The sequence below is a fragment of the Dryobates pubescens genome, chromosome 12, assembly GCF_014839835.1.
Source record: "Dryobates pubescens isolate bDryPub1 chromosome 12, bDryPub1.pri, whole genome shotgun sequence".
NCBI classification, from domain to species: Eukaryota; Metazoa; Chordata; class Aves; order Piciformes; family Picidae; genus Dryobates; species Dryobates pubescens.
Genome location: NC_071623.1, coordinates 17,591,370 through 17,605,636, shown reverse-complemented (window position 1 = coordinate 17,605,636; position 14,267 = coordinate 17,591,370). Strand labels below are relative to the sequence as shown.

Below are 14,267 nucleotides of genomic sequence, written 5' to 3'. Positions count from 1 at the left end.
TGCCATGTCTGCCTTCCTTAGGTATCTGCTGTATATCAAAGTCAATGAAGTCACTTGGGACTGAATCATGCTGAAACAGGTTTAAAGTAATGCTTATCAGAGTGATTAGTTGTGTATGTCCTAACTGATGTACAGAAGTGGTGGGCTTAACATGGAAAGGCTGTTGCAGGGGGAGAGGCGGTGCCCACCTCAGAATAGCCATGGGAACAGACTATGGGATAGCCTGAGGGATTAGCCTCCAGGATGTTTTACAGCACAGACTATGGGATCGGCCACAAAATAGCCTAAAGAATATCTTACACCATAGCTCTACAGTGGCAAGGAAGTCTTCTTTCCTGGAAGACTTCCAGTTCCTGCCTCAAGCTGGAAAGGGAAGGATGTGAACCAAAGCCTTGTAGCTCCCAAAAGACTCACCTTGCTCTGAGTGCAGTGGGATTACTGATGGCTTCAGCCTGAAAGGCCAGCCTGGCTCTGAGTCCTAGACTGGCTCCAGGGCCTGCTCAGCCCTGCAGTGCAAAAGACGCTGGGAAGTGTTTTTGCAGCTTCTCCATCAGAAGCCTCAGAAAACACCAAAGACTGGCACTTGCAGGATGAGCTGTTCCTAGGCACTGTGCATGCTTGTGGCCTGTCAGGCAGCCTCTCCCAGGTGAGGCTGGAGGAGCTGCTGCCTCCAACACCCTGTCCCCTCTGTGGCTGAGCATCACCCACTGCTGCTTCAGCTCCCCACAATCAGAGGCACTGCAACACAGCACAGACACACAGCAGATGGCATTTGGCATCTGCTCAGGGAATCGACCATCGGACGGTTTGGTCCCTCCTGGTTTTTGGCTGTGCCTTCCCATGGGAGATGCCTTTGCCAGGACACTTCACATTCCGTTAAATAACAAATTCCTTCACTCTGGGGGTGGCACAGATGGCGCTGGGTGAGAGCATGGGCTTTACGCTTTCTTTGAGCTCCTGGAGTTTACAGGGAGGGGGGAAAAAAAGCTGGTGCTTTTTCTTTCTGTCCTTGTGATGGTTACAGGGGGGATGTGGAAATTAAGCTACTGAGTTTGGGCTGAGACAGTCTGAACCCCATATGAGCTCACTTCAAATGCAGGGCACAGCTGGGAACCCGCCACACTGCTTGCAAGGTGCTGCAGGCAGCTCACTAGAAGGGTTGGCACTAATTACTAATTATGGTCCTATTTCAACATAAATGACATCTCTCACCATCCTGATGAAAGAGGTTTTCCCACCTCCCAGCCCCTCCCAAGGAATAAGTGACACTAGATCTTGCCTCTAACAGGAGGCGGTCAGCCTCAGGGTCAGAGTGGCAATGCGGATGCCCAGCAGCTCTCAGCCCTAAAGCCAAGGGGGGCTGTTGCTATGGGAATCGAGAGGGCACTTACAGACAGCGTCTGGAGCCTGTGTCTTTCCCTGTCCGAGGCAGCTGGATTTGAAGGGAAGCAAAACTAAAAGGAGGTGGCAGAGAGAGACAGAGACACAGCAAAATGCTTGCACGTTAGAGGAGGGACCTTCCCAGAATGAGAGTGCAGTGGGATACAGAAGCGCGGGGACACCAAACTGTCAGGCAGCGGTGGCTCGGCTCGGTACAATAAACCTTATTTTCTGCTCTGCTTGACGCCGGGAAAAAAGGTCCAGTGAAAGCCCAGCTGTAGCAAGATGGGATCTGCCTCTTCAACTTACCGGTCCAAGTGCATTTATTTGGATATCGACGGAAGAATTCAAAAGGTACTTTTGCTGTTTTTCACAAAGTAGCATCTTCGGCGGCGGCAGCGGCGGCGGCTGCCGGCTGTGCTTGCTGCACGACCTCTTTCTGTGCCGCGAGTTAGACTCCTGCTTGCATTCAGCGTCGTTGCGGGCTTCAAACCTCTTTTTAAGAGGAAGGGCGGGGGGATCTTGAGTGGGTTCTGCTTTGTACATGAATGTTTATTTAAAGGGGAAGGGGAGGCTGTCAGCAGGGGAGGGCTGGGCACTGCCAGGAGGGGATCCTTGCTTTATTAGCCATGCAGACTTCCTCTCCCCGAGTAGCATCGCGATGTGATTACAAAGTTTTGCCTGCGGAGATGTTTTCACCCAAGCAGAGGGAGCTGGAAACCATGTTGTGCTGAGTTGTTTGGAGACTGCCTGCCTGGGGAGGGGGGGGTTTAGCAATGGGCATTTCCTAATGGTAGGCAGGCAGGTGCCTGGCTTTTGCGCGATGGGGTGTGCTGCTGCATTGCTGGGGGGGCTGTGGCGTCCTCATCACCTTTGCCAAGTTGCTCGTAAATGACGGTAAACATTAATTAAAACTTTCACTTCCATTAGCCTGCCTTGTTTGCTTAACCACGGTTCACAGCGCAGAGAAAATTGCTGGAGAAATGTATTCTGGCTGACAGGGAGAGCTCGCACGCCGCTGAGCTGACAGCCCGCTGCTTTTAAACAGAAACAATGCCGCCGCGATTTTGTGGGTATTTTTTGTCTTCTTTTTTTTTGTCAGCAATTCCTTGGCCACAAACCAATTGCCTTTGTGGTAACAGAGAGCTGATGCCAAGCTCAAGAGCAAGTAAACTCCGACTTGCAAAATTCAAATCTCTCTCTCTTGTCTTTCTGCTCTTCATTGTAATTTCACTCAGCCTCACATTATGTCTCTCCTTTAAAAAGAAGCAGCAAAGATATCCTTTTCCTTCCCTGCCCTTTGCTGTGTGGGTGACCACACAGGGAGGGAGGTAAAGCTGATACTCGCAGTCCCATCCCATCACCCATGCCTCTGTTACCTCTGGTCCCCTCTGCCATTTCCCTGGAGACCCACCGCAGCCACCAAAGTTGTGTCCTCAGGAACAAGACCTCAGAGAATCCAAATCTGGGCCAGGTTCCCCAGAGCAGACTGTTCCCCTTCAACCATCTCAGGGCTCACACGTGACAGTGGTCCCTTTGCTGCTGTGGGCTCTTCTGTACTGGTGGGCAGCAGCATGCTGGCTCTGCTGTGCAGGAGGCACTGCTTTGATTTTGCTGGGGTTCTAATGAGTTGGTTACCTGACAGTCCCTAGAGGCAAGGCTCGTATGAAGCTCTGGCATCCTTACAGTTCAGTATGAAAATGTTTCAGTATTTTGAAAGGGTAGTGAGTGTTTCCATAGCTGCTGGTAACACACATTGTCTGTCATCTGTGCTGGTTTAAGAAAACAAAACCAACAAAGAACAAAACATTTCTCAGAACCAGTCCCTGGCGAGCACTTGTGACGCTAAAAACACTGAAGAGGCACAATTGTAGGAGCGAGCAAATGCATACTCTGGCAATATTAAGGAGTTATTTTTCCTCAATAAACTTTATCTGTTTCTTTTGTCATATGTGAAATTCCATCTGTGCAATGTTTGGAAGAATTCCTGCTGTAAAAACACCATGTAAATGGGGTTCACCCAGGGGTAAGCAGGGCATGCCTCAGATTCTCATGCCTCCTAAGTAACAACATCATTAGAAAGAAAAAACCCCACACCAACCAGTAATCTTCCTAGGAATGCAGTATTGGAGGCTTCTGAAAGGGAACTCATTAAATCAATGCTGAGCTATTCATCAACCCTGTAATAAGGTATAAGCTTCATTATAGCAACACTTGTTAAGTTTGAACTGGCTTGCTGGACATCATAGAGTCATGCTATGGAAATGGGCATTCTACAATGGCACTAGTTGAGGTGGCAATTATGCACAGGTAATTTGGTGTTTCCATGGCCTCATCCTGAATTTCTACCTGAGCAACCGTAGGATGTGCTGCTGACTTTGGGAAAAGTTGTTTCTCCTCAAGGTACATGAAGGGACAAACGAGGCACAGAGAGCTGCGTGCCATCTCCCCCGGGAACCCACGCATTGCAGATGAGTACTTGAAAATGCTCGGCAACAGGAGAGTTGAATTAAGCTAAGTAGGTTTGTGTGTTGGCAGGCCCAGAGAGGCACAGTGGGGAGGGCAAAGGGATGCAGCCATCACCAAAGGGGAGCTTGCTGGCTTTGAAACCCTTCTCAGTCATCACTGAAATAAAGGAGGTTGAATGCAGAGCCACATCTGAGACTAGATTGCCCAAGAGGAAGGGTTGAGGTCCACATACACACAAGGCCAGTGCCATGAACACCCAGGAGTCCAGTAGCCTCCTGTGGGAGGGAAGTGGGAGGTGAGAGGTGAGAAGCAGAGAGGAGCCCAGCCCAGTGCTGCTCTGTATCACTTCTACATCACGTTGGGGAAGTTTAGCCCTTGTCTCCACAACTTCCACAGCTCCTGCCCTTTCCCCTTGTCCCCATCCTGCCTGCATCCCCAAAGACTCCTCGTTGTTTGATAAACTGACCTGTCAGAGGTATAGGCAGGCACAAAATGATCTTCTCCGAAGCTGACCATAGAGATGGGCTGTCCTCCAGTGGGCAGAGCTGACTGAGCATTTCTCCATCTTGGAGCAGCAAGAGTTCTGCTTTGGGAGGGACATCAGATGACCCAGCCCAACCCACAGGGTGCCAACCATGGTACCCCCACAGGCATGTGAGATCAAGATCCCCAGAAGGGTTGTCAGGGGAAGGCTTTGGGCTAATAGCTGCATCCCAATCAAGGGGCAGGGGATGGGGGTCTCCTATGAGACAGTCACCTATTGAGCTGGTGAAGGCAGAGCCAAGCACGAAGCAAGAGATGGAGGGGACAGCTGTGCCAGAGCTGTAAGAGAGGGAAGATCAAAGCTTTATGGCATTATAATCGCACACTGAACCAGGGCTCTGTGCAAACCAATTTCAAAGGTGTCACTTGTTCTGGGAGCTGATTGAAACACGAAATTACAGAGTAATGCACTTCCTACCCAGTGCCTGAGCAAAGGCAGCGTTCACCTGGGGGAAACAAGAGCTGCTCAGTTTATCTATTTTTAAAGAAGCCTCCCCCCAGAGCGGTGCAGCACTCCATTACCTACCCGCCTGGACACACACCTCCCTCTGCTCAGCACACCCCTCAAAGATGTCCGTGTGCCACCTCTACTATAGCCGGCTCTGCTGCCAGGCTGAGAAGAGGGCAGGGCAGGGGGGAAGCCACGGCCGTTTCATGTAGATAAGGTAATCTTGCAGTACCACCATGGTGCTTCTTGTTCCTGGAATGCCACTAGATGGGGTCAAGCACCCAAACCCCCAACCTGCTAGCTGAGAAGTGAGGTTTAATGCATCAAACTTCAGCCTAAACTGGAGTCCTATTTTCTTCATAATGTTATTAACCCTTTGTCTGCATTTTTCAGAAAAGAATCCTATTGAGTCTGTTTCCAATTAATAATCCACCAACAAGAAAATGTTCCCTAGCTCATGCCCTTCCTTTTTTTTTTTTCTTTCCATGAAGAAGCTACTTGGGAACGTTTTCTTTTGACCTTTGAGACTGAAATGGTAGCAGAGCCAAATCACCCAGTGGTCTTATTCCCAGGTGGGTGGCTTCATGGCTCTCATTGACAACTCTGACAGGCTAGGGGCTTTACTTACAGAGTTGTAAGGAGCAAAATGCTTAATTTGAGAGGGTTTGTTTCCAGTGTCTTAATCAACACCACACTTGTAACAAGGATGGAATGTCATAGGGGTACAGAGCCTGAACTAACTGGCAGGGGGGTGGGAGGGGGAAGAAAGGAACTGCTGCCTTTGTCATGGATTCTATGAAATCATTCAGAGTGGTATTTTCTTCCTCTTCAGAAACCAAGCAAAGAATGTTTGAGTTATTGTTTCTGGTTTACTGAGCCGTTCTGGATGCCAGAGAAATGACCTGCTCTCTTTCCTCAAAGAAATTTACTGATTTCAACATTTCTGGTAATCTACTGTACTGACCCATGGAGCAGGACACTGAGCCCTCCACAACCATTGTTCCGCTTGATTCAAGGTCTGCAATGAACAGAACAACATTTGGACTGCTTTGGTGCTGTAGTTACTACATGGAAATGTCAGTGTACAGGAATAATTTCTGCCACGTGAGCTTTTCCTTTTAATTAGAGCAACAGCAACTGTGGTATAAATGCTCACACTCTAGCAAACCCAACAGATTTTTCCAAAGCTCCCTGTGCTATTTTCAACATGCCAAACTGGATTCAGATTAAACCCAAAACACAGCAGAAAACTAAGGACTTGATGATCAGTACCAAGTGATTCATTCCTACTTGTTTGAACTGAGGATATAGGACAACACCCTTTCAGCTGCTGACTGTCAGAGAGGGGGAAAGAAGCCCCCCCACTTCATGGGCAGTCAGGACACAGATACCTCCAGGACCCACTCTGTCTTGTTGGTGTTTGCAGGTTCTTCCCATGGATGGGCAAGCTGATGTCAAAATCAGCCTTAGCACAGTGAGGCATAAGTATATTTTTGTGTGATTAAAGCCATTTTCTCAGTGCTGGCAGATCCTTGTGGGTGAGGTGTGCAAGGTAGCACAGCCTGTGTCTGGCCAGTGGTCCTGGCTAACCTTGCCTCCCTGAGTTTAGCTGGCCCCAGTGAACTCAGGGCGGCTTCTAGATGTTCTTGCTGTAAAGCAGCAAGAAATGAAGAGCAGGTTCATAAACCTCCATCACAACACAGCACATAAACATTTGAAAGAGTAAAAATGTCTTAAAAGCGTGCTTTTAAAAATGTGAAAGAAAATGTCATACTCAAGACCTCTCTCTCTTGTGCTCCTTCTCTTTCCTCCTCAACAATGGTTCCTCTGAGCATTTAGAGGGGCAAACCGTAATCCCAGCATATCTCTGTAATTCCAGCATAGTTCTATACCCATTACACAGAAAGCCTTGTTTACTGCTTTTACCTTCCCAAAGTCACATGCTAATATAGCTGTAGCAGTTTAATCTCACATTAGCCAAGACAAAGTGTAAGAGTAAAGCTCTCCTGCTAGCATTATTGATGGATTTGGACAGGCCACTTGTAGCAATTTATGCTACTCGTATACAGCTCTTCTGTCTTAGCACAAGCAAAACAAACTCATTTTGTTTCTAGCACCTTTCTAGTGAATTTACTTCTACATCTGCCAATTGCCTTTTCACTGGCCTCCCACCACACCTGCTTTTCCTAACTCTGTTAACTCTCCTTGCCCTTCAAACAGCCCTTTATGATCAAGAATGTTGTAATGTCAGATATAAATTGTGAGTAGCTTTGAAGCAAGCAGCCTAGCTTCACTCACCCTTAGTGAGGGTATTTGGTTTCAAGCCTAATGCATTTTTGTGCTACAGGGTTAATTGCACTTAGCACTCCATTAGTAGCAAACATGTGCCCTTTTCATGTTAAGAAAAGGCAGAGCATGGGCATTTGTGTTATTTGTCAAAGGCTGAAATACTTTTATGGCTGCTGCAGAAAATAATCTTTCAGCTCAGCCTCTCACAATCAGCCTTTCTAGTTCCTGGTTATATTGTGCCATTAATCATTAGTACTGAAAGACTGAATATTAGTAATATGTCCCTCAGTACAGTCACTAGTAATCTCACTTCTTCTACAAGCCCCAATTACTCTAAAAAGTAAAGAGATCTTTCCTTGCTCATAGTGAAATTGCCAACCACTGCCATGCTGGCCCTCTCAATGGATGTCCAAGATTAGTCAGGGGATCATATGAATGAGCATATCCTAGATGTTTTCTCTTTCCTGAAATGGGAACAGTTTCTTTTTCCATAGCTCTCTGTTCAGGGATGTTACAGGGATGGGAATTGTGACTTACCATGTAGCCACATGCCTCAGGATCCTGATCCCTCAGCTCTCTCTGGAGGCTCTCGTTTCTTATTTGAAGGTAATGTACATGACTAGGAAACTAAAGGGCTTCACCCCACTTAACCATTCACCGCAGCTGTCTACAAGTTAGTGATGACTGCTCCAAGATACTCACACAGGTTCCCCCACAGCCTCCGGTGGTGTCTCCAGAGAGTGATTCATCATGCCTCAAACTGCGTTTCAGAGGCATGTGAGCTGATTTACCCTTTGGAAGTTGTCCTCTTCCTCTGCTGGGGAGAGAGTGAGTCTAGCAGAGTGACATGCGAGAGATGCCGACCTTGTAGGTGGTTAAACTTACATCAGACAAATCCCAGCCCTACCTCTCACTCGGGTGTCCTGCTGAAGTGAACACTGTCAAGCTGCATCACTGCCTGAAGCTAAGTGTGAATCAGCAGGACTACAGAGTTCTGGTTTTTCCAAGCAAAACCTCTATGATGCTCCCCCACCCTTTGACAGAAGTGATGTTTGAAGAGCTTGGGGGAGCTTTCATTTTGGCTTGGACAGTCTCAGCTGAGGGCTCTCTTGTTTTCTTCCCCACACGTGCACTTATTTTCTGTTCTTCTCTTAGAGGAGCTCCTACTGTATCAAACAGATGGCAAATCTGGCATACTATTTTTAATACTACCTAACAGTTGAAGCACAGAGGAACTGAGCAGTTTTCACAAATACCAGCTGTTAATTAGTGTGAGAAATAAAAAGCAGGCAGATAGTTTGGATGTACCTGGGCTCATGCTATACTTACATCTTAGTCCAAAGAGTGCAAAACTTGGAACATGTTTAGAAATGGGATTTTAGGTAAGGCTTCTGCTGGGTATTGGGACCTACGGGTGACAGGTCATTTATCACTATTTTTTGGTGTGTTTTTTTGAAGAAAACCTCTTTGCTTACACATTTAAAACTATTAATCCCATCCAGTGATTTCTACAGAGTGGTATCTAAAAGTCTGGATCCTGCTTCGTCTTGATATGGACAACAAAGACCACCAGAGAGACAGAAAAAAATCACAGCAAAAAGCTTCATATCACCCCTCTGCCCTAGCAATTCAGAAATCCTCCATGCAAACTGTTCTTACAGGAGCAGCAGCAATTTTTACAGATCATGCAAGACACATATCCCAGTTTACAAGAGTCTTTTCTGACACACTCTCCTCCAATCTCATTAGTGAAAGATTATCATTTGAGATTGTTTCAACTCTGCAATTTCATCCCTGACTCTGAACATTGCTCACTGAGCTGAGTGAAAGACATCACCAAGTGCTAAAAGTCTGAAATACAGCAGGTTGAGACCACCAGAGGGACAGGAAACTATGTGGGCTTTGAAAGGATTTCTGCATTATTTGTTCAGGAATTTTACTAGGGTGAAAACAAGAACAAAACCATTACCAGTGGCAGACCAGAACAGGACAGCATTCTGAGCAGGGTTTGCAGTTTACAGAGAGGATTAGCTGTTCTGAGGATCAAATACAGAACAGAAATTGGATTTGTAAGCTGTGTTTTTACCTGTCCTATCTGAAAGCAAAATGTAATGTGATTAGTTGTAAACTGGTAGATTGCAGAGTGTGTGCACAGTGGTCCCTCAGTAATATCTCTATCCCAGTCCTTAATATTGAACTGCTCCTCTGAGTGGGAAAGGCAGACAGAGTACTACGGCTCTTAATCCCTGCTCTTTCTGAGATGGGCTTTTTAATCTTTGCCCTATATGCAGAGGTGGATACTATGGACCAAGAGGCAATGGCCTCCTATTTCAGAACAATATGTTTCCAAAAAATGCAGAACTGTCTCTGGAAAAGAAGCCAGTCTCACAGAAGCAAACTGTGGGCTAGGAAGCAGGCATCCCCATAGAGTTGCCCTGTCCTACTTCACAGTCACTGCATGCTTCACCACAATATTGTTTCCACTCCAAAAAGCCTCGGTTATTATTCATTCTGCTTGGCTCTGTTTTGTTTTCCAAGGCAGACAGACAGTATTCCCCACTTCAATCAAATGGCTGCCTCGTGGTCTTGATGGAGACTGGTTGAAACAATCAAGATAAGCACTCAGAGAAGACCAGTCTTTCTGGCATTTTTTCCTAGACTTGGTAGAAGCTTTGCTAACAGTAACAAGGATAGAAATATGAAATAAACTGAACTCTCACACAGTAGAAAGGGATTGTGTGCAGATGCTGCCTTGCTTTTGAGGAATGCATTCTTTTCCTCCTGGCACGAATCCAGGGGAAATGTAATTAACAGGGCTTATATGTGGCTGATTTTCTTCATGGCATTTAGTCATCAATCTGCAAGATGAAGCAGAGGCCACTGTTTCCCATTCCCATGCAGTGTATCACTACTGTGATTCTGCTTACACATGATTTTGGCTTTGACTTGGCTTTCAGAAATGACACTGACAGCTGAGTGTCTTGTGCCATCTGTCTTACAGGAGACTCTTGCACCAGCAGGCAACACTGGAGTCCCTGTGTCCACTCTTTTTTTTGGAGGAGGTGTGTCAGGAGCTGCATCCCTGGCTTTTTTGAGCTGTGCTGACCTGTGTGATTATGCACTTTTTGGATGTGTATTATGGGGAAACCTGTCTGTGCTCCATACGCACATGATCATAGCCCACGTAGGATCCTGTCTTTGACCTCTGTTATACTCCACAGCAAGGTCTCAGTCCTGTCCTAAACAATGACATCTTCCAGTGCCAGGTGTTAATGCAGGGAAGAAGCCGCTGTGAGAAGCTGTAGCAGTGGCTTTCCACCCAGGCATGGGAACAGGACATCACCAAGACAATGACTGTGGGTCAGAAATAGATGAGACAGGTTTGAAAGAAGATGAAGTCCCTCAGCACTGACTGTGAATATGGATCAGACCTACAAACAATGCCAGAGAAGTATAACTGTGGAGATCCAGACTGAACAGCAATGGCTTCAGGACAACTACCCAAGCAAAGACATCTTTAGAGGACTATGTAAGATGCTTACTACTGCAGTTAGTGCCAACAGGGCTGCCTGTCCTCAAAGCTGCAGGTCAACAACTTCCCTGATCATGGGAGAAACCACGTGATCTAGATGGCTGAAGTATGGATGAAAGCCAAATGTCACTATATTGCCTTCATGTTGCTAATGTCCCTGCAATGATAATGGACTTTAGGCAAATACAATTCCTATACTGTGCTGGAGCCATCAATAGTACACAGTACTGTGCTGCTCTCTCTACAAAACACATATTCCATCCACACAACTGACATGAACCTTATTGGAAACATAACTTGCAGTCAATAACAATTCCATATTGATGGGAAATGTCTGAGGCTGGCTGCTTTGGTTTAGAACAGAAGCTAGTTGGTCAGAAAAGCTCAGTAGGTTTCAACAGAAGAAAAATTTAGCAGCATATGCTCTTTGATTAAAAAACCCCAGACATCTGAGGACAAGCATCCTGAGATGAGTACCAAAGTGTGGTTCAAGTAAAAAACCCAGACATGAGGACAACCATCCTGAGATGAGTACCAAAGTGTGGTGGGTGATTCACAAATCCACTTTTAGCAAACTTAAGTAAAAATGCCAAGTATGGAAAGCTAAAAAGCATATATGGGAGATAGCTCATGATCTAGTCTCTACAGTCTTTGTTTTGCTTCCCACTCTTTCACTATTACCCGGAGTAAAAGGAAGCATTAACATTCATCCTTGATGCGTTGAAGCTCCTGCTGCTTTCTGAGTCAGGTCAGCTTCTCTTACCTTTTATGGTTTTTAAACACCCAGCACCACCACCATTTTTTAATTATTTTTTTTTTTAATCTTATCTGTCCTGGTCAATAATAATTGATTTCCAGAATAAGAAGCCTCAATACCTGAAATAGCACTCCTGGCACATCATAAGCCTTTACCCTCTGTTCAGCCGCAATTAACATCATCTGCTCGGTCACTGCGTGCACGGGTTGTCCTGCCCTCCGATGCTCTGTCAGCCAATTTTAGCAGCTATCACTCCAGCAGGATGCTGTGCTCTGCTAGGACTGGGGGTTCAGGCCTATCTGAAATTGATTGGCCATGTTTTATTGCTTTGATTGCTGCTGTATTTTAATTACCAAGGGTCAATCGCTGGGCAAGGTAGGCTTTCAAAACAGACCCAGGCATTAATCCCACCCATTTTCCTGGCAGAAGTTACTAACTGCCTCAGCAATCAGGTGCCTTGGTGTATTATAAAGTAAAGATAATGCCAGGTATGATTTCATCAGGGTCAGAAAACAAGGACGGTGGATGTCTATCAATGACCTTTTGAGGTGACCAACATCGTTCTCTACTACAAAACACCTGACGCTTTGCTCAAGAGTAAGAGAGCTTCTCACCACCAGTGAAAACAGGACTGAAGTTCTTGCTTCAGCCTCAGCTCAAGTGTATGTGCACTTGATCCTAGGCACAACAGCTCTCAGTCAGGCTGGCCAGATCTTGAAGTGTTGCCCTGGCTCTCTGGATTCTTCAGGCTTGTGATACCCCAGGCTATGAGCAAACATTAGCAGTGCCTCGCTGACATGGCATCCTGTGTATTCTCCCATGGCTTCTCCATTGCCAGTAGCAGAGGTCTGGGTTGGTACTGCTCAACACCTCTGGATGAAGGATTTCTCTAGGTGTTTAAAGGGCACCTTAGAGGAGGCTCATGGGAACCATGTGACTGTCACGCTGTTCCAATTTAAGAATAAAGCACAGGAAGGCCAAGGCTGTTGGAGTGAGGCTGCAGGCTTCATTAACTTCTGGCACCTCTGCCTTGCAGAAGTCTTTAATTAGATGAGGACATGTTATTTTTCCAGCATGGTCCTTGCCTCACTGAACACACAGGGCCTGCTCAATCTGAGGAGGGTGGCAGCAGCTGCCATGACCCTCAGTCCCTGCCTTTTCCTGGCAGCATAAGACAAGGCAGTGAAAACAAACAGTTGAAAGGCAATCCTGGGTGACATGTTCCTCATTTTCTGGGTCATCAATCTGAAGGCTGATCTGTGGTCGTGCACACTCTCTGTGCCTATGATGGGCAGCAATAGAAACTGTGCCTGAGACTATGGGATGCGTGTGGTGGTGGGGCTAGAAAATACCATTTCCAGTAAGGTGCTTGCAAGGAGAGGAGAGGAGACTTCTGACCTTGATCTCCCCGTGCCTCAGACTTTATCTGCAAAACAGCACTTTTATGCTCTCCCTGAGTTTTGTTACTAGGTCTCCACAAGTCCCTTTGAGTGGCTGCATCCTTAATCTAGAGGCTGTGTGGTTCTTTCTTTATGGGAAGTGTGAAGTAAGTAGTCTCCAGCACTGGCCAGGGGAGCTGACTCTCTCCCTCTTCCCCACAGTAATCTGGGCTCTGCCCTGGTAACACCAGCAGCCCCCCAGACAAATCAGCCCTGCCACTCACTGATGTTTCTGGCTTTGAGAAGATGACCTGAACCTGACTGCTATGAGACATTTTCTTTCCATGGCAAGTTCAAAGCCTCCACCATAGCCAAAGGCACACAGAGAAGCTTTCTGCCACCCCTTCCCCCGATATCTGCGCCTCAAGAAGCTCAAGGGATGCACTGATCAAATAGTCTTCTCTGCACAGGGGCTGCCTGGTGTGTGTGGAAGAGCAGGGGAAAGAAAAGATGTTTGGGGGCATGGGAAACAAGCAGCAGATTTTGCAATTCAAAGGTCCGAGTTCTGACCTAACAGCAGGATTGATACAGCCTGATAGTCAGCAGGAGATTTGGCATGGCCTGAGGGGAAAAAACTCTCTGTACAGTTTGAAGCTAGCTCAGGATGGTGTAGTCCAAAAAAGCAGTGCTCTTTTATACTGTCCAAGGACCTTGCCAAATCTGGGCTATTTTCTTCCTAAATCTGGGCTTTTACATCCTTAAATTTGCAGCTGTTACCATAGGGCACCAATATTGCATTATGAGAAACCTTTTGCTCTCAGTTCACATACATTTTTGCTCTACTTCTGAACACTGCAATTAGGTCTCCAGTGCTCACTTGCTTTATCACAAAAAAAAAAGACACAGGTATTAAACAGGAATAGAAAAATATTGCAGCTCATGAGCCCAATCAGAGAACTGAAGTGGTAGGATAAGCTTTAAAATTAGCCCAGTTCATGTCTGAATAGAGTTCATATCTCAATGGGAACTAACTGTCCTTTCTCTTTGTCTTAATTTCCCCCCTCCCACCCTGCTGCTGTTGGGTTTGGAAGGTGCTCTTTAGTAAATACTGCAACTCCAAAGATATTATGGACCTCTTCTGCATTGCAACAGGGCTACCAAGGTAGGTCTCTCTTTTCATTTGAGACATTCGTTTCACTTTTGTTCCTTTATTTCTGGGGACAATTTAAAGACAGGCCATAAAGTGTTGATTGACCTGCTAGTCAGATTTCTCTTGTGTTCCAGTCTCCTGGAAGAAGAAATTAGGGCAATCCAAGGATCACCAGTTGGAAAAGGGCATGAAGCTCTGGCAGGTATTGAGCCACTTCAAGGCTGGCTGTGCCTGAGGAACAGAGTGGAATAGAACAAAATAGAATAAAGATATATTCAAAAAAAATAAAAGCAAGTGCAGAATCTCAGCCTCGAGTACAC

At 46.3% G+C, this 14,267-nt stretch overlaps 1 protein-coding gene across 1 annotated transcript in view; it reads left to right on the top strand.

Moving 5' to 3' along the window:
* The first annotated feature begins 1,221 nt into the window (after positions 1-1,221).
* PDE9A (phosphodiesterase 9A) overlaps positions 1,222-14,267 on the top strand; it is a 50,683-nt gene continuing 37,637 nt past the window's right edge. Inside the window, exons 1-2 of the mRNA XM_009905821.2 lie at positions 1,222-1,734; positions 13,889-13,959. Of these exons, the coding sequence (XP_009904123.2) occupies positions 1,666-1,734; positions 13,889-13,959 (140 nt within the window). The 5' untranslated portion in view covers positions 1,222-1,665. The remainder of the gene's footprint in view (positions 1,735-13,888; positions 13,960-14,267) is intronic.